This window comes from Balearica regulorum, chromosome Z (genome assembly GCF_011004875.1).
Source record: "Balearica regulorum gibbericeps isolate bBalReg1 chromosome Z, bBalReg1.pri, whole genome shotgun sequence".
Lineage (NCBI taxonomy): Eukaryota > Metazoa > Chordata > Aves > Gruiformes > Gruidae > Balearica > Balearica regulorum.
The window spans coordinates 86051404-86071666 of NC_046220.1; the positions used below are offsets into that span (position 1 = coordinate 86051404).

Below are 20263 nucleotides of genomic sequence, written 5' to 3' on the forward strand. Positions count from 1 at the left end.
TAACCAGTGAAATCTAATGACACACAAGTGAAAATGAAGTTCACTGAAGTCCAAGAGATTGAGCAGCATTTCCTTCTGCTTACTTCAGAACATTATTTGGACACAAACTCTAAAATCTAGTGAATTCTACTATGAAACTACATTTCACTTGATTCCATTCTCCACAAAAAGCCCCTAACCTTAGTTCTTCTTCGTTTCAGAGTAGTCAACAACTTCAGATGATGCCAAAATACTGGAGAAAGTATATGCTCTGTAAGCCTTCTGGTTTGACCTCAGTAGCTGGCAAACAAAATACCGACTGGCCTTCCATTTCAGTTTCAAGGCTGCAGTTTTTTCTAATACTGTCCAGACACGTCATGTCATATATTAGACCTTCCCCCTCTTCTAAGAGGGAGATGAATATGTGAGCCGGAAGGATCTGAATAAACTCAAAACCTTATTTCCACCCCATCTATATTAGTTTTCACATATATTCATTTTTTTACTACCACTCCTGCAGTTGTTTCCATCTTCTACTCTGAAAGTGTAGGCTGTCAAACCACTACAGTGACGCCTTAATTTCTGATACGTTCCCAGATTATCTTCAATCTCTAACCTGCTCCTGCTGCAAAGCTTTCTCTTACCTGCAGAGAAAGATCCATGAGGTAAAAGTCAAATAAAAGGCCTATTTGCAGAGGCTTTATTTGAACATCTATTAAATAATTAGTATTAGCTAATGGACAAGAGTGAGGTTATAGAACCTATTTAAACCAGGATGTCTACATAAAAGCCTGCTACTTACACATCTTGGCTGAAACTAAGAAACAGCATGTTCTTTTTTTTTTTTTTTTTTTTTCCTAAAGCTGTTAAAACCAAGTTTAAGTTCAAACTTAGTTTTGTATAGAAAAGAAAGGCAGAAGGAGAGGTACGAAGCTTTCTTCACTCTAGATGATACTCTGGAGATACCTTAGAAGTCAAACTGAAAGGGACATTGAAGAAGGCTCAGACTTCCAAGTCACACTTGCTGCAGAAGATTTTTAAAATGCGTTAGAGTTTACATACTCTAAAATGTCAACGGCTACAGAAGCGTGGACCACTACGCTATTTTAAGGAAACGTTACACAGATATGGGAGAAACCAGTAAAATTTGCCCTCATCCACACGTTCTGGACACTCATTCATTTTACACTGACTTCTTTCATGCAACAAGAAGCAAGTGAAAGCGTTCTTTCAGGGTGCTGTCACACAGCAGAGCTTCTCATCTGACTAAATTGCAGCGTGACCCAACGTTGAGACAATTTAGAATTGCAAGATCGATGTGGGATTACACAGAAGTATCTCCAAATAGAATTTCAATAATAGATTGATGTAAGAGTGTTATTTTTTTAAGCATTAACTGAAAGTTACAAATATTCAGTCTTACCTAAAGACAGTTAACTTTCTATAGTTTTTTTTTTTTTAAATGTTAACTTCAATTAGAAGTTTCTGTTGGTTTTTTCCCCACATAGAAATATTACATTTAGTGCACCTGAGAGACTTAGTTGTACCATAGCTGACATGCGTATCAGCACTTAAACTTTATCCTGTCAAATTAAACACCGTACAACATTTTTTGACATAACCGATTAACAAAAACCAGCACACCTCAAAAGAGGTGACGTGCAACAACATCCAAAAAACTATTCTTTCAATGACATTATCAGGGCTCAAATCATTTCATACAAGATTAAATTAAGAACACAACCCTTCACCTCCAGCTATACGCTTGTGCAAATTCACATACTATACAAATTGAAGTTCTTAGTGGGCTGAAGGTGATTATGTTTTATAATGAGCTTGCAAGGAACTTTTTAAATAAAGACACTTTTCAGATGTTTCCTGTGAAGGAGTGGAGCAAGCTAATTAACGTACAAGGAAGTTACCTTGAATTTTATCGTACAGTAAAACCTCCATGATACCAGCCTATCTTGGCCTCCTCCCCAGTTCAAAATGCACAGCAAGTTCACAGGCAAGATAGCAGCGTGGCTTCTTAAAGCAATAATCTTGTTGGCAGATATTTCTGGGGTTGGGTGCTTTAGAAAAAAAAAAAAATTGGCAAACTTTCTTTTTTTTTATTTTATTTTGAGTTTTTGCTTGCTGGCCCTCCCCATCAAACAGATTTTTGAGGAGAATTTCAACCACAGCAAGCTAGATGCTCTAACAGCAGCTGATAACAGGGAAAACATGTTGCCTTCTCCAAGTTTAAAATGTCTTGCTTTTTAAAGCAGCTCTAGCTTCACACTTTTGCAGCAGTGGCTAAAATTATAAGAAACTGAAGAAACAGAAGGTGTGATTTCCTGGCTATTAAAACTACGATTCATTCCCTTAATTTAGAATTTACACCCTGTACTACAGGACTGCAAGGTCAGACAAATGAGTCACGCTACCTATGCCAAGGTGGCCAACAGTTGCACAGTTCCTGTTTTCTCAAGATCCCATCTGGCAGGCTGTAGTCTGATCTAGAGCCACAAACCAATGAAGAAGAAGAAAAAAAAAAAAAAAAAGCTAAACACTTTTGAAAAGGCAATTCAGATTAAAGACATCTGAATTTGGCTACCTAACAGAGGTAGAACAAGGCAAAGGATTTCTACCAATCGCTCCCCTCCGTAGGTTGGGAATGAAGCCCAGGAAAGTAAGGAGATTGAAAATATATCCAAGCATTTCACAGTGTAATAGTAAATAAAACCACAGAAATCCCACAATAAAATGAATTGTTTGATCTTCCGTTCAAGGGAACCTAATATCGGACAGTTGCTGACTAAAGCCTCCTAGGTAGCTGACCTCTAAGGGAACACAACAGATTTGTTCACCACAATATAAAAACTGACCTGCAATTTTTGGAGGTAACGTTACTCACAGATTTGTTTGCAAATACTCAAATATACACTCTAAGGCATTCAAAGATTCGGTAAAGAAGTCACTACATGAATGGCATAGCATAATACATTTTCATGCCTTCAAAGGAGTTCACCATTTGGTATCTAATTTCACTTGCAAGAAATATATATATATATTTTTTTTTACACAATATAGTTTATATCACCACAGTAAATTACCAACAGCAATTGACACCAGTAAACTGTAAAGAGTTAATTTCCAGATTGTTACTTAACCTTCCGTTTATGGAAATATTTTGGATTTATTTATTGTATTATTATATTTCTACATTTGCTAAACAACCTGATGAGCTCCTTTGCTGAGACTGAGGACTGATTCACTGTGCCCTTGTAAAATGAAGTCAAGAGTTACCACTACGACTTCGTAATAATCATTATTATCATTCAGTACAGGGGTAAATTCACCCTATAAAGAAAATAAATGTATTTTACATCCTAAGACCCTATTAGGCAGGTTCAACCAGCGTTCCCCATTGTGAGATTGTTACCACGCATTTTCAGAGATTAATGCAAGTAACTGAGCCATGGAAATAGAAACTAACACTCCTTCCACTTAAACTTCTTTTTTACATTTTCCTTCCAACAGGCAAAACAAAAGGCAGCCAAAACATTCAAAGGAAAACCAAAAGATGATCAGAGAAAGCCTACGCAAGAAAACTTAAGGTTGGGCTGACTTATTTGTTATTATCATTGGCCTTGTGCTGGTTTTCCTTTAAGTTTAGAAAAGCAGTACAGTTATGAGCAGTGAAGGAGAAAAGATGCAGACTTTCCGAAGAAATTAGAAGAACAAGATGGCAAGTGAAAATTCCTCTCAATGAAGACCAGCCCCTGAAGTGGGTGCGCTGCAGAAAAAAAAAAAAAAAAGAGAAAAAAAGATATAATGGGAGCATTAAGCACTAAAAAATTAACAGGCAGCTAAAAGGGCAGCAATTTTTTTCTTGCACAGAAGGTGAATTACATTCTTGAAATTCAGACCTCATTATTAGGACTTGTTCTATGCTCTAATTACCTTTGGAAACAAAAAGCAATAAGCCTATGTATAACATAAGCACAACTGAGCATCACTCAGGAAGTCATGACTTGCTCGCTTTTAAAGACAAAGGTAAAGGTCTCCCTAAAAAACAAAACAAAAAAAGCACAGAATTAAACTAATCCTACTGTCACTGGAAACTCTCTGGCATTTATCTTACTGTCAAACCGCAAAACAAACTTCAAAGGGATGTCTGTTTGCCCCATGGGTACACCTATACTGAAAAAGCTTTTGTAGTTAAATTTAACAGTTTATTAGAATCCACTGGAAGCAGTGTCAAGTACTTGGCTTTTTTTTTTCATCTCGACTAGAAAAAAAGTAGAGTAGTTCTTGCTTGCCTTTTTCCCACAAAGAACATATGCATCAAACCAGAATATTAACTTGCTGCTGCTCTGAAAGAAGTTAATTTCATGCCAGAGTTTAAGAAACATTTTTCAACAGGTAAACGCTCTAGGGGGTTATATACACTAAAGGGATTTTACCGACAAAAAGAAGGGGTAAAGAAAACAGAAGCTGAGATATCCATATTCAAAGTTCCCACTTTATTCAGAGTTTTGCAGGACTTTGGAAGCATGACTGAGTCTTTTGGCAGGACAGCAGCACCCCCTACCTCATAGTACACCAAATAATACTTTAAAAAAAAAAAAAAATCACGATGCCAATTTACTACAGTATTAGGCCTTACACAAATAGGTTACTACTAGGAGAGTCACTTAAAAAAATGCTCTTTGTGTAGGTACAGTCTCTCCGAGAACTTTGATTACAGTAAGATAATCACAGTTACGACAAATTGGAAGTGTGGTTCATACAAGGCCAGCAGCTTGATTTAAAAGAAAAATCAGATGTATAGCCTTAACTGCAATACTTAACTGCCTGTAGACAAAGTGAAAGAATACTCTCAGATAATCACTCTTATCACAATTATAAAGGACTTTGTAGCAGAGACAGATAAGCCATTCAGAAAGAAGACTTCTCATTCTTGAGGACCAACAAAAATTCCTTTCCAGCTCACCTTTGCCGTAAGTTGAGCGTTCACTTTACCGTCTGGACAAGAGGGTCATTAAGAGAATTCCTGCCTTCTTTAAACTAGAAAAAAACCCATGTGTATTCCTGGAGGTGGTGTATTTGTCCTACATTCAGTATCATGATTTTTAATGCACTATTCCCTAGATCAAGTAAGTTTAGATTACTAAATATAGTAATTCTCTCCTTCCTTGGCTCCCAAAGAATTCGATTTTTCTCCATCACCATTAACGAGGATTCTACAGGCCAAGCCGGGCCTCTGGTATCACCTCGCAAACCTACTATCCTCAAATCACGACACACATTGGAAATCTAGTTCTCCTGACTGTTTGTATAAAATTAAGCAACTGGAAGTTTAAGGGAATTACTCGGAAGACGTACAAACTTAAAATGCAATGTATATTTTTGTCGTCGTCCTACAGTTGCCAAAAAAGTGTGGTGTTACTCTTAAAGCGGTCACGCCAAATCCTGACTCTGCAGGCTTTTAGGGATTATTAGGGAATTTCGGGGATATTAGTCTGTATAAGGCACACAACCCAAAACCCACTTCGTACCCAACTCCATATTTTAACAACACAGCACTTATTAACATTCTTTTCTTCTTTTTTTTTTTTTTTTTTCCCCAACAGAACTAGAGTGACATAACTCTTTTGAATGTATTTGGCCTGCTCTACTTACTGGATCAAAACAGATTTTCATTTGTTTTAAATATAGCAGTGCTGAAATCTGCCTCATAGCTATAACAGAATGAAAAGAAAAAAAAAAAAAAAAAAAAGATAAATTTCCTATGCCAGTCCTGCCTGCAGCCATAAAAACATTTTTTTATTTGTTTCACTTTTGGTTGTGCAGTAGTCCTCCTACCGAACAGAAGTTATTTCTCTAGACATAAATGACTAGTTATTTTTCCAAACCTGTAATCTGTAGTGAAATCAACAAACTCTAAGCTCTGAGTTGCCTGGTAAAGTTTTTAGTTTCAATTTTGCGGTTGTTTGGCAGAAGATCTGCATCACTGCTAACCATGCTGGAAGGAGTCCTAAAATTTGAAACATTTATTCCTACCACTTTCCCACATTAAAAAGACAGAATTCTAGAGTCAGTGATGAGCAGATTACAGTCTTGCATCTTCAACAAAAAAATGCGTTAAGGAGTTTCTTAACAGGGTTTTAGGCAACAGCAGCAGCAAATTCTGAACGATGAAGGTTCAGATCATTACGCAGAAGGGGCTAACCTCAAAAGCTGTGTTTCGATCTAGCATAGTATTTGTGAAGTATTTCCACCACACCCCTCTTTTAATAGCTTTTTCACGATAATCATGAAGACTCACGGATTTACGTCACAATGGGCAAAAAACATCCCACCAGCAACTACTGGTTGTGTTTTACTTTACCCGAGCAACTGGTTCCCATCTTCCTAAAGCGTGACATGTTAAAATACGGTAAAGCAGTCTCGAAATGAGCAAGTTTCAAAATGCAAATAAGGTAGATTGCAACATGCATTCATCTTGCCAGAGTTGTTCTTAATTACTATTATTATTTAGACCATCACAGTAAATGAAGCTTTGTCCAATCCCTTTTTGAGGTTTTTTTCTAGCCTTAAGAAATCATAAAAACATAAACCTCAGGTTTTTAGTCAGCTAACTAAGGTGCCTTAATGAACTTAATGAGGTTGCATATCATTCTTTGCAAAGCAAAAACTAAAACCCGGAAACACTAGAACTTACTGCGTTTTCCCCATATTTTCATAAGTTAATTAAGGATCTGTAATACCTAAAACACTGACACCTCTATATTCTGATGGGCCAAACATGGGGCTAAATTCCTGTATTTTTAAAACAGGTCATTCTGAGCAAAGAGCTGAAGTTACTTGGGCTTTCTACATTAAATATATTCCAACATAGTCAGCAGTGACTGTCTGGCTTGAGAAAAGTCTGGCATTTAATTCTGGAAAGAATAATCCTATGTAGAAAGTTCAGTTTAGCAATCTGCAGAAACCCAGGACCCATCCAGAAACCGGGATTCAGATTGCAGACTCAAGCGCAATCGCTCAGACAGGCTTCGCGAGGCAGCACCGCAGAAAGGAAAGGCAGATGCGAAGAGATAGACAGCGATGCCAGATGCTACCCAATCGTCTGCCGCAATATTAGCATACGGTTGGGAGCGCAAAGTCAGACAAAGGCGGTTAAGACAAAACCAGAACTTGTCTCAAAAAGTTTCCAATCGGATTCATTCCAAAAGCTCACGAATAATCAACATCCCTCCTCCACTTTTAGCGATCCTTTTGTCAGACGTCGAATTTTCTTTAGCAGCAATGCATGACGGGTCAAACGATGCCACGTTCAACACTGACAGAAACCAACTTTTCCATTAGCTGGTATCTGAGAGGGAGCAAGCACAACTTCTCCCTCCTCCAGCTGGGCAGCAGAAAGACCGAGTCCATTCATTGCAACAAAAGGAGACGGCTAGGCCTGCTCAGAAACAGCGATGTTAGGGAGAGGTTTCAGGTGTGGTTCATCAGATGCATACAGAGCTATAAATAGAGGTGCTGCGGGTAAGAGGTTAGCCCTTGCAGAAAACAGCTTCCTCTGCTATGCAGCAGGCTGAACTTACAGAAGCATGGCCTAAAAGCAAGACTTCAGAATTTATTTGATTTCTGCTTTGAGAAAAGAACTATCATTTCAGTTTCTGAAAGCATGCGGAAGGGTGAAACAAAATTAGGTTGCTGTTGCTTCTCTTGGTTTTACTATAACCTGCACAGTAATAATGAGAACACTTAGCAGTGGCAAGACTTCTCCAATTTTTACATGCTTTTAACTTCGCTAAAATTTCAAGTGTTGTTACTAATGGTAAGCTTCCTAATTAATTCAGCATGATGTGCGTGTGTGTCCCCCGCCAATGACCTAACTATTCTGGTAGGATGTCTTGGGTAACAGATTATGGCAACCCTGACTTAGTTTAAATGCAGGGAGGCGTTCTCTTTAGACTGATCCTGCTCTACTGCAAAGCCAGGCTCCGGAGGGTTGTCACTGGCCAGCACTAGCACTCCTCTCCCAAAGGAAAACCGGGCTGAGGGGGCTCCAAACGAGCCCTGCTAGCTCCCCGCCTGTCAGCCCTGCAGCCAGCCAGCCAGCCAGCCCGCCCCGCTGGCAGTCGCCTGGTGGTGGCAGGGAACCATGGAGCATCGCTACAGACAGCCGGCGGCTCCTCCCGAGCGAGGGGCACGGCTGGCTGCCCGGGGCTCCTGCACACGAGGCGGGAGGAGCTCCGGCGACGGGCGGGGGGGGGCCCTGGCCTCCAGCCCGCCCTGCGGGCGCTTCTCCCCGGGGCCCCTCACGCCGCCGGAGGGAGCCGCCGTCCTGCGCCCACGGGCCCCACGATCCCCACCGCCTGCCCGGGGGGAGAGACGCCCGTCTGTCCCCTCCTCTCCCGGCACCGGCGCCGTAAGGACCGCTCCCCCACCCCCCCCCCCCCGCCCCAAACGGCCCCTGTCAGGCGGGCGGCGGCTGGAGGGGACCGGCCCCGACCACCCAGCGGCCCCTGACAGGAGGCGGCGGGAGGGCACCGGCCTCACCCCCGTGACCGGGGAGCCATGGCGGCAGGGCACCGGCCTCACCCCCCCCCCCCCTTGACAGGCGGGCCATGGCGGCAGGGCACCGGCCTCACCCCTCTGACAGGCCGGCGGCGGCGTGCGGGGACCGGCCCCTGACAGGCGGGCGGCGGGAGCGGACCGAGCCCCTCAGCCGCCCCCCCCCGCGCCCCCGGCAGGCGAGCCGCGGCGGGAGAGGAGCGGCGCCTCCCTGACAGGCGGCCGACAGGAGGGGACCGGCCCTCTGACAGACGGGCCGGCGGGAGCCGAGCGGGACTCCCCGCGGCCCCTGACAGGCGGGAGGCGGGAGGGGACCGGCCCCGGGACCGGCCCCGACCCTCCCCGCCACCCCTGACAGCGGGGAGCTCGGGGAGCAGGTGGCGGCGCCGGGGTGCGGGGCCGGGGGGGTGGGGGGGGGGGGTGGCAGAGGAGCGCTGGTGCCGGTTCCTGCCCGGGCCGGCCCCGTCCCGCCGGGGGAGCGGACTGTCACGGGCCGGTCGGCCCCGCCGGCACGTACCTGAAGTAGTAGACATCGCTCTTGCCGGCGCTGAGGCCCGACTTGCGGATCACCTCTTCCTTCTTCCAGCCCGGGGGCAGCGCGGGGCAGTCCATCCTGCCCTGCTTCTCCATGCACCGGGCGCAGGGCCCGCGGCAGCGGCGGCGCCGGAGGAGGAGGAGGGACGAACGGGGAAGGGGCTCACCCGGTACCCAGCCCCCGGCTCTCGCAACAAGAGCTTTATTGTTCCCGGACACGGCCGGGGCCGGGACCCCCTGGCGATGGCGGCCGCGGCGCGCTGCTCGGCGCCAGGAGCGCGGGCTGCGCGCGCAGCCGGCGGAGCGTTCGCCCGGCTCCCGCTTCCGCGGCCGAGCCCCGGAATCGGTGTCAGCGGCCCTCCGAGCGGGGCGCGGCGCGGCCTAGAGGGGCCAGAGCGGCCAACCCCGGCGACCATAGAGAGCGCCGTAGGCGGGACAGAGCGGCCGCGGAGGTGTCGGAGCAGGCGGGGGCACCGGGCTGCCATCGCCGGCGTCTTCGGGCGCCTGAGGACGTCCTGCGGGAGGGAGCCGCGCCGGCGGCGGGGGCTGGAGGAACCCCGGAGCGGATCGGCGCCGGCAGGTGCTGGGGCAGGAGGAAGCCGTCCGGCGGGTCCCACTCGTCCCTCAGCGGGAGGGAGAGCGATGCTCGGCGGCTCTGGGGGCTGGTTTTGGGACGTGCTGCGGCGTTACAGCCCATCGGGACAGGGACGCCGGCAGACCTGCTCTCCCGTAACCCTGAATTCACCCATTTTCTCCTCCAAAGTGTCCATGAATAAACCACTTCCCTGGGTCCCCCACGTTCAGTTTATTCGTGTCCTCCAGGCTCCGACCACCACGACGCCTTCCCCTCACCGGGCTGACAGCCCTCAGCGCTCCCGGCCGGGGGCCGCCGCTCTCCCGCCCTCCCCCTCCCGGGACCGGCGGGCTCTGCCTTGCCCGGGGCGGTTTTCCACACAGCACGACGCTGACTTCGCACCGCGAACTCCCCGTCGGACACCCGGCAGTCCCGTAACGGAGCCACCGCTTCTCGGCGGCCCGGCCGCCACAGCGCAAAGCCCGAAGGGCTGCGGCCCCATGTCTCTCCTCAGGAGGTTCCCCGTGCCCTCGCTCTCCCGGCCCCGCGCCCTCCTCAGAGCCGGCCGCCCTCCCGCGGCGGGGGGGGTGGTGGTGGGGGGGGTGTCCCTCGGGGCGCCGGAGCCGGGCTCGGCGGCCTCGCAGCCTGCAGGAGTCCACCGGAGGCCCCGGCGGCCCTGACCCGCCGCCGCGGCGCTAGGACCTGCGCGGCGCGGCGGTCCGGTCGCCTCCTCCGCGGGGCGGGCGCAGCGCGAAGGGAGCTGCGGGAGCGCGGCCGTGCCCGCCGGCGGCGGCGGTTGTAGGGAGCGGCTCTGCGGCGGCGGATGAGTCAGCCCTGAGGCGGCATGGAGCCCATCCCGCCGCCTACGGAGGAGGAGGAGGACGACGAGGAGGACTGGCTTCGCCCGCAGCCGGGCGACGAGGCAGCTCCGCCCGCCCCGTGTGAGCGCGGGCCCCGGGTGGTGGCGGCAGGGCGGGGAGGAAGGAGCAATGGCGTCGGTTCTTGAGGGGAGCGAGGCGGACCGCAGCCCGCGTCCCGTGGTGACCCCCGTCCTCTCCCACGGGTGGCCGGAGTCTGGAGCGGGACCGAGCGCGGCCCGCCGCGCTCTTCCCACGGGCAGAGGCTCCGCGGCTCGGCCCCACGCGTGAGGCGAGGAAGGCGGAGTTGCCCCGCCGGGGTGGAAAGGGAGGAGCTGCGGGGGGGGGGACAGGACCCGTGTCCCTGCCGTCCGAGGAAAAGAAACGGGGGCCGTGAGGAGGGAGGGAGAGCCGAGCCTCTCCTCGGCAGCCGCGGTCCTGCCGTTCCGTTTTAATTACGTCTGGATGCTGCTGGTGACCCCTGCGCTCCTCAGCTTAGAGCTCAGCGGGCAGGAAAAACACCGCCCCAAAACAGCCTACGGAAATACAACAGGGTGTAATTTGGGCTAGATCAACTAATTGGGGGGGTTCTCATCTCAGAGTCATAGAACCACAGAATCCCAGACGGGTTTGGGTTGGAAGGGACCTCCCAGCCCATCCAGTCCCACCCCCTGCCATGGACAGGGACCCCCTCCACTAGCCCAGGTTGCCCAAAGCCCCATCCAACCTGGCCTTGAACGCTTCCAAGTGTTCAAGACATAAAAGCATTTTTTATTAGTATTTTCTTGTGCCTTTTTTTTTTTTAAACTCATTTTCATCGTGGGGTTTGCCGTTTGTTAGATGGTGATTTGCCATCTTCGTTGGCCGCCCCTGGGAAAAGCCGATACCAAAGAGAGCTAGCTCAGCAGAGTTAAAGACATTATTTTATAGAAATACATTAAAATGAAGTTTCAGTGTTCCACGAGGAAAGGATATCATATCAGTAAAATAGTTCAGCGAAAAAATACAACTGACCCTCCAAAACCAGGAGGGTTTAGTAGTAACCCAAGTTGCTATGGATGACTTATGCTCCTAAGTAATCCTAGAATTAACGCAGTGCTCGAATTAGCATAAAACTTGTAAATTTGATAGTCTTCTTGTAATACCTGTTTATTAGCAAGGATTAATTTTTTTTAAACGGTGACATCATATGCGAGGCATAATTTTTATGTAATCTGTCCATTTATTTTCCCTGCAGCAGGCCACAGCAAGCCCGTAGCGGCCAGAAGCGCAGCATGCAGAGTGATTGTGCACGTTGACTTGGACTGCTTTTATGCGCAAGTAGAAATGATCCGTAATCCTGAATTAAGAGACAAGCCTTTAGGTACGAGTTCCTTTGCTGGTGATTTGGGGATTACGTGTATTTGGGCAGAAGAAACTAAGGACATGAGTAAACTTGGGACATGCCTGTGGTGAGATTCAGGCAGTCACACCAGAGCTGTAACTACATCCACAGCGAGCAAGGTGCAGTCTAGACTCCCGTGTAGCTGCGTGACTGCTAATAAATCCTCTCGCGCACAAGTACAGGCGCTTGCCGACGTGCCTGAACGGTTCTGGGGACCGCAGCTGGTTTGGAACTTACGTGGGCAGGGAGAGGGCTGAGCTCCACAGATGAGCCGGAGCCTTTTGACACAGTCCATGAGCTTTGCTCCGTCCGGAAGTTAAGAACAAATGCGAGGCAGTCAGTAGTGTCTACGAGCAGCAGAGAAAGTACGTTGTAAAGTGACTGTTAGAGAAGGGGCACTTTCACGGGTAAGATTGCCTGAAAAGGCCCAAAATTAAGAGCAATACTACAATGGGAAAAAATATCGATAAGGTTTTAAATGTTCTTACTGTGCGGTAGTCTAAATGAAGGGATCTGTGCTTCTCATAGCCTTGTAAAATAAGACTGTGGTGAGTTTGCTTGTTCTGCGATGTTGCATTCTGATTGGAGCATATGCTTTGCAGGCACAAAAGTACTGTGGTCTTCTGTGAGGAAACCAAGAAACCTAAACTTTACAAACCATTTAACCTTTATCTTCAGGTGTGCAACAGAAGTACATAGTAGTTACCTGTAACTATGAAGCCAGAAAACTTGGAGTTAAGAAGCTGATGTCTGTCAAGGAGGCTAAAGAGAAGTGTCCTCAACTGATACTGGTTAACGGAGAAGATCTGACGCCATACAGGGAAATGTCGTACAAGGTTACAGGTACAAATTAACAATTCCTCAGTAGAGGACAAACACTTTTTCTTAATCGCTGTGTGTATGTGCACACGTGTGTGACAGTAGATGACATTTATCTAAAAGTTCTTATTAGAATCTCATACCATGGCGGTAGTAGTCATACAATGTTAATACCTCACAAAATAAGCTGTTAGACCTGGTTGCAATCTGGGTCAGGCACTGTAAATGTATCGTACGTTATGGGATCTGTATGCCGTGGTAGGATTATGCCCACATAGTTCTTTAGGAACAGATTTCCTTAGGAGAAAGTACTGCAGAGGTTAAGAATTATATTTTCAAAAAGAAATGAGGAAAGAAAGAAGAGATTTTGGGAGAGGAAAAGCAGATGACAGCAACAGTTCTGGGATGAAGACACTAAAATAAGTGCCTTATTATTTTATCTGGAAGAGAACACAGATTCTCTTCATGCAAGTATCCCGTGCGAATCCATGGGAAATCAGCTGCGGATTGATGCGGATGTGACAACCTCACATTATTCGTTGTATGCATATTATCCTTGCATATCCTTTCCTCCTAGAGTTGTTGGGGGAATTTTGTCCACTGGTGGAAAGGCTTGGGTTTGATGAAAATTTTGTGGATATCACAGAGACTGTAGAGAAAAGACTAAACCAGCTACAGCAAAGCGGATGTTCCGGAGTCTCTGTGTCTGGCCACGTGTACAACAACCAAGGTGAGTTAAACGTTCTCCGTGATGAAAAATACATCAAATGTTTGTGAAGTTCAGTACAAAGTCTGCTTCAAAGTGTTGTCCAGAGCTGAACAGTTGGAAACTTGTGTTGCTCTGTGCTTTGTTTCTGTAATCAAGAGTACATTTATCACAAATATTCACCAGAGTTGCAATTAAATTGTACGAAAAATAAATCTCTGCGGTAGATTGTACACTGATTTGGGAGAAGAGATTTTCATTGTCCTTTTCTTTTCTTTAAAATAGTTCTACTGTAGTAAGACATACAATTTTGTTTCAGTTTGAATGTTGTTGTCAATTGGCAAAATGGAATGAATTTTTTAACGAATAAAAACCAAAAACAGAGTAAATTTTTGCTCTAGCCATGGACTTCTGAGACTGAAGTAGCTGAGCTGCTTCGTACATCGTCAAATGTGAATGCAGTAGCTGTGCCGTGATCTTCATTTCACGCACTAGGAAGGAAAGCAGTTGGGTTTTTCCTGGACTGTGAGCTATTGTGATGGCTTTGAATATGGTTTGGAGAGAAGGGAAATGCCTGACTAGTCCTTTTCCTCATTTGGCATTTGCATGTGAGTAATAAAGGCTTAGCTGCAAGGCAGCCCTCTAAATTAGGTTTGTAAATCTCTACTTTGGTTACATTGGTACAATCTGTGATACTTAACACTTTTCACATCTCTTAATAAATTGTATTTTATATTTAAAATACAACCTGACTCTGGGCCATAGCAATCTCCCTTTTACCAGGGTTTTGGGGAGACAGGAGTGAGATTAAGCTTGGATACAGAAGCCACGGCAGTAAGATTTGACCCATGAGACCGTAATTTCTTGTACTACTTTAATGCAACGTGAAAAATACCTAAATCTAGAGAACTGGCTAGCTAAGTGACTGTTTACATACCGAACACTGCTTTCTTTTTCTTTGCAGCCATCGACTTGCGTGATACAGCGCATTTAAGACTAGTCATTGGATCTCAGATTGCACAAGAGTTCAGGGAAGCCATATATGCGAGACTGGGCCTCACAGGCTGTGCAGGAGTGGCCTCTAACAAATTACTGTCTAAACTGGTATCTGGGACTTTTAAACCAAATCAACAAACAGTTCTTCTGCCTGAAAGCTGTCCAGATCTAATACGCGGCCTTGATCACATCCAAAAACTGCCTGGTAAGTGTGGTGCTGTGAACATAGATGAAGAGCATATTGGCAACGCTGAAGATAAGAAATACTGCAAAAATTGTAGCTGAAATAATTGAAAAATCTAATTCCTGCAAGCAGGAAAAGAGGGTATACAGGTGTGTGTTTAGGGTGCTCTTTTGTTTTTAATAAGCTGTTTGAGTTTTGCTTAGGAACGAAAGGACTTCGGTTTTCTTAATTTTTGGTTGTGACATAAACGCATTGCAGCGCTTTACGAGACACGTTCAAAAATACTAAAATCTCAGTTTATTTTTACTGAAGCCCAAACATTGTGGTTGGTACTAGGTTTTAAATACAAACTACTTTAAACTTAATGACTGGAAACCTACTGCCAGTTATTAAAACTGTCTATCGGAGTTTGATAGAACACCCTGAGGAGTAATTTTCCTAATTATTCTACGCTGCCCCTGTGCTGTTGGCCAGGAAGCGCTGATGTAGGCTACAGACACAGGCAGACCTTTGCTTTGTCCCAGTATGGCTTTTCTAATGGCAGATTCTAAAACTGGAATGGAAACTCACCAAAAATGTTGCTGAAAAGCCTGCATTGCAGTAATGAAAATAGTTGTCAGTACTACATGGGTGGGCGTTATTTATGTGTATGTGTGTATATATATACACACACACTTTTCTGTATATTTTTAATACATGTTTTATTTAGGCATTGGCTACAAAACTACCAAACGTCTTGAAACGCTGGGTGTTAGGAACGTGTGTGATCTCCAAGCGTTTCCATCTGCTGTGTTAGAGAAGGAACTAGGCGTTGCTGTTGCTCAGCGTATCCAAAAACTCAGCTATGGAGAAGATGAGTCCCCCGTGACTCCATCAGGCCCTCCTCAGGTACAAATACAGTGCTGAAATACTTCATACAGAGCAAAAAAAAATTCCTTTGTTTTATACGGCTTTGCTGGACTAACCAAAATAATTACATTTTGTTTGTATGCTCTAGTACAACTCAAATTAATGTATAATTCTCCTGAAATTCAGTTAAGTTCTGAGTCTCAAAGATATCTTAGTGTTAACTGTACACATTTAACTGTGATACCTTTTTTCCTCTTCAGAACTTTGAAGTAAATATAAAATTGAAAGGACTAATGTGGGTTTTTTTAGTCCTTTAGCGATGAAGATTCCTTTAAAAAATGTTCATCAGAAGTGGAAGTTAAAGAGAAAATTGAAGAACTGCTTCCTAACCTATTAGACAGGTGACTGTCTTCAGTAGCTCTTTTTGATGCCTGAAATTGTGACCTGAAGGGACTTGGAGCGTATGTTAGGTTTGTCTCACACTCTACCTTTCTTCTTTCAGCAAAATGCCACGTATATAGGGACAGCACCTGCCTCTCTAACTTCCCCTTTGGTCTTTCTTTTCTGTAGTCATTTCTCTATTCCGCTTTGGTTGTGCATCTTCACTCATCTCTCTGAAGGACCCTAGGTTTTCTTTCTCTTTCCATAAGCGACTTTCTCTACTTTCAGATAACCCTTGGTTATCACCATTTAGGCATGCCTCCTGTTCCACAGTTGCTTTTTCTGTCAGTCTGAAAGAACATTTTCATTTCTTCATCCTTCCCTTGTCCTGTGAATCCAGGCAGCATCTGAACTCAAGATGCTCGACAAAATCACCCGCACCGCAGGAGGATGCATTTACTCATGCCTTGACTACTGTGACTTTCCTATCCTCCCTTTCTATCCTGTGACTCTCTTTACTTAAATTAACAAAAAGGAGTAATATTCTAGCAGCACTGAACTGTTTCCTGTTCTGCCATGCTTTAACTTTGGCAGCTTAAGTGGGGATGTTTCCTTGAAAAGCAAAAAGAAGAGCGAAAAGCTGAGGATTACAGAGGGTGTAACTGCAAAGACTGTACTACTTTCAATGCAGTAAATAGTGAAACGTGGCAGTATTGCAGACTGGCCTGCTTAATTTTCACATTTGCTTCAGTTGAATACTCATGGAGACAGTATTCACTTTGTACTGAACTTCTAACTTATGGGTAATTAAGGGAACCAGCTAGGACTCCTCAAAGTTCCTACAATCTGGAGTCAAGCCAGAAGTCGAAAGAGATCTGTATTGCTTAATTTGACTTTGTAACCCAGATGCTGTGACAGTTTCCACAGCCCCTTTGAAAAACACTCGTCGTAATACTTCCTGCTTTGTGCACATTAATGCTCCACAGAATATACAAAGATGGAAGACAACCCCACACAGTAAGATTGACCATACGCCAGTTCTCCTCAACCGAGAAATGGATTAATCGGGAAAGTCGTCAGTGTCCTATTCCACCTCATCTTATTCAGAAATTTGGAAAAGGTAAACAAGAATTTTTGAAAGTATCAACTTTGTGCTGCTGCCACCTAACTTCTCTGTAAAATGTCCTTACTTCATTTGATGATAATATTCCATACATTTAATATTTGGAAACTTCTCCATTACTTGTAGTGGATGTATCTTGATAAGAGATGCTAACAACGTATAGAATTTCACTGCAGGAATAATTTCTATATTACTACCAGGTTTTAACCCAGTCTGGCTGGATTCCTGGCAGTAAATTTCTTGATGGGGTGGGAAAGGGCGACTGGGGGCTGCTTCCCGGATTAATAATCTACTTTTCTCTGTTAGGAGTTTGAATTATGTTCTCAGTTTTATTATGTAATAAAATGTCTTTCTGATGTACCTCTAAAAATTAATAACGTAAAGGCTCTCATCCTGCTCAGACTTAAGCTTTCCAACCAGCGATTGCAATTCATTTGACACTTCAGTCGGATTGGGGTGAGGAAATAAATCTGAATCACTGCTCTATCAGCACACAGAATCACTGTTCCCCAAATTCAATTCCTAAATGACTTCTCGCAATCCTAGAGAAGCTCCTCAAAGTCTGTGTAGCTTCTCATTTCAAAATCACTACTGGACTTTGACATTGGAGGAGACTAACAACTGCAGTCAGCTTGTATAGTCTGCAAACTCCAATAAACCATGTTATTACCTATGTTGGGGTAATGTTATATAGCTACGTGGCCCTGTAAAGGCCTTTTTGGTGGAATTAGATCATTTTTCAAATCTATTCAGCTGTGCTTGTATTCTGTAGTTCTTCTTTCCTAGCCTAAGTACATATATACTATAAAGTAAGCTTCACAGGTGTGAAATTAAGCATTTTTACTGAAGAGGGGGAAAAAAAAAAGTCAGTTATTCAGGACATACCTGACAGGGCAGAATGAACATCTTAATGACTATACTGACAGATTGTTTTGTAAGCCTTTAGCAGTGTTTGCCTTTGCGATTTGCTGTTTAAATTAATCTTAGTCGGTCAGTTAGTCCTGATGATGTACATTGCTTCTTTTCAACCTTTTTTCTTTTAGAGAGCAGCAGTGTTATATCTCCGTTAGTTGATATACTAATGAAACTCTTTCGAAAGATGATAGATGTAGCTCAACCATTTCATCTTACCCTTGTGAGTGTCTGCTTCTCTAACCTCAAAGATCTTCCTAGCAGCAAGAAAGGATCAATTGGTTTCTATCTAAAGCCGATGTCACCGCCATCACGCTCTGGTAAACGTGTCCGGGTAAGCTGAAAGACACCGAAAACTATCTGCAGATAAGAAAGTTCTGAGATATTTCCGCCTTTATTATGTAGAATTAAACCTTAGTGGCTTTGGAAGTTTTGGGATCATCAGTTTTATTCACCTGGTAAAATGAAAATTTATTTGGGGTCTTCTGAGCAAGTGTTACTTGTTTGCTGTCTTTCATTATATAGACTGCTTAAAAAAGATCTAATACTATCTTGAACGGGACAGCTAGGTTATCAAGCCCCTTAACTGAAGAACAGAATTCACTAAGGGAGAACCCCAAACTTACGTATTCTAAAAATAATTGCCAAATTTGGCTGTTCATCCAGTAAGATCTGCCCTTCATTCAGCATTTGTGAAACAAGAGGCCACTTAGATATTGCCACCCTGAAGCATCTTTTCCCATAGACTAAAATCTCCTTGAAGTTGCTTAGAATTTATCCTGTTGCTTTTGTTAAGATACTTTCACAGTGATTATTTACCTTCCTTCTCTAGTTCAGCCTAGAAACTAAGCAAAGATTCAATTCTGTGTTGGCCGCTAGCGCTAGTTTCCAACCTAGTGAGCTTCTGATTCCTGCTCAGAATTGAACAAACCTCTTGCATGTACTAGACAGCGTAGGAGCTGTCTGTAGAAACGCTGCTAAGTATTTCCACAAGATGCTTTCAGTACATAATATACAAACTTAGTAACTTCAATATTATGTTGTGTAATGAATTTACTGTTTCTGTCTGGACACGGCAATTTTGCGTATTGATAAAATTGTCTTTCTCAGCTGCTCGAGAATGTGAGGGATAACATCATATCGTGTATTCTAAAGCTCCGTAGAATTTTAAAGCAATAAAATGTAACTTCAAGGTATTTGCCACTTTAAAATAAGACAAGGATTCCTATGCGTATGTACTTTTTAAGGTCTATGTTAAAAAAACCACTACTGATCATAAGGAAAAAAAATTACTGTCTGTTAAGGAATAATTTGAAGAACTTGCTGTTAGTAAAATAGTGCTTGGTAACTAGTAGATTACACAGAATATACTTATGCTTTTATTTAGATTTGTTTGCCACAGGAAGTGGAAGATGTCTCACAAGGTGAGGGAAGTGCTTCTTGGAACCAGAATTGCAACAGAACTGGAACTACAAAAACTAGGAAACTTTCAGAGGAACAGAAAAGCAATAGAAAGCAAGCAGGAATTCCTAACCTCCCATTTTATTTGTCTCCTGGCGATATTGACCAGGAAGTCTTCAGGGAACTTCCAGAAGATATTCAAAAAGAAATTCTTTCTGGAAAAACAGAAACGATCCCTACTGAGAACACTGCGGGTGAGCCATCAGTATGTTTTGCAGCAGAGGCATCCAGCACTTCCCCAAATTTGAAGGGACTGAACAGTGATACATGCTCTGCAGGGTGCAGCATACAGCTCTCGTCAGCTCACGAATCTGCAACTGTTCTGGCACACAGCTCCACGGCCAGTTGTTCTTCTGAGTGTCCCAGAAGTGCACGGACAAGCAGCGGGATGGAAAAACAACCTACTGACTCTCCAAACTTCAGAGGGAGAGATCTGTCAGCTCTGGAAGCTGGGGTCAGCCAAACTGTTCCACGCGCGGATGAAGATAGACAGGCCTTTGAAACGACTTCTGAGGACAAAACTTACAGTAGGCAAGGAGGAATTGTACTTCCACCTAATGTAGACACACAGACTTTTTATGAACTACCTGCAGATGTGCAAGAAGAACTGCTAGCTGAATGGAAGAATCAGGAACCTGTCTCCAGAACCTCTACAGATAATAAACCCCCCGAAAAGCCTAAAACAAATAAAGGAAGAAGAAATACGGCACCGTGTTTATCACAGTCTAACAGTTTGCTAAGATATTTTAAACCCCAGTGAAACACTTTTCATAATAGTGACATGGTAAGAATCAGTACTTGAAGGCACTTTAGGTATGAAAAGTTTACTGTAAATTGTAAAGATGTGAATATTAAAAATACATTTTGAATGTTTGACATCAAACCTGCTGGTGACTCTTTTAGTAGTAATGAGTCTGTCATTTTTCTTTCTCA

The 20263-nt window shown here is 44.6% G+C and overlaps 2 protein-coding genes across 3 annotated transcripts in view; one reads left to right on the forward strand and one right to left on the reverse strand.

Annotated features, from left to right (window-relative positions):
• The window catches only part of MBD2 (methyl-CpG binding domain protein 2), a 40629-nt gene extending 31427 nt beyond the window's left edge, over positions 1-9202 (reverse strand). Inside the window, exon 1 of the mRNA XM_075740218.1 lies at positions 9068-9202. Within this exon, the coding sequence (XP_075596333.1) occupies positions 9068-9180 (113 nt within the window). The 5' untranslated portion in view covers positions 9181-9202. The remainder of the gene's footprint in view (positions 1-9067) is intronic.
• Positions 9203-9327: 125 nt separating this feature from the next.
• Positions 9328-20213, forward strand: POLI (DNA polymerase iota). 2 transcript variants are annotated; one of them, XM_075740212.1, is made up of 10 exons: positions 9328-9664; positions 11753-11878; positions 12578-12742; positions 13296-13448; positions 14389-14625; positions 15314-15492; positions 15763-15854; positions 16821-16954; positions 18001-18203; positions 19272-20213. In XM_075740212.1, the coding sequence occupies exons 1-10, from the start codon at positions 9328-9330 to the stop codon at positions 20088-20090; spliced, it is 2445 nt and encodes an 814-aa protein (XP_075596327.1). In that variant the 3' UTR covers positions 20091-20213. The 2 variants fall into 2 exon arrangements, with proteins under 2 accessions (XP_075596327.1, XP_075596328.1); XM_075740213.1 differs by lacking the exon at positions 9328-9664 and adding an exon at positions 9675-10599.
• The last annotated feature ends 50 nt before the right edge of the window (positions 20214-20263 follow it).

Coding starts and splice junctions, on each gene's coding strand:
- POLI (XM_075740212.1), top strand. CDS start 9,328: ATGGCGGCCGCGGCGCGCTGCTCGGCGCCAGGAGCGCGGGCTGCGCGC. Junction 12,743..13,295: donor AATGTCGTACAAGGTTACAG/GTACAAATTAAC, acceptor CTTTCCTCCTAG/AGTTGTTGGGGGAATTTTGT. Junction 18,204..19,271: donor GCTCTGGTAAACGTGTCCGG/GTAAGCTGAAAG, acceptor TGTTTGCCACAG/GAAGTGGAAGATGTCTCACA.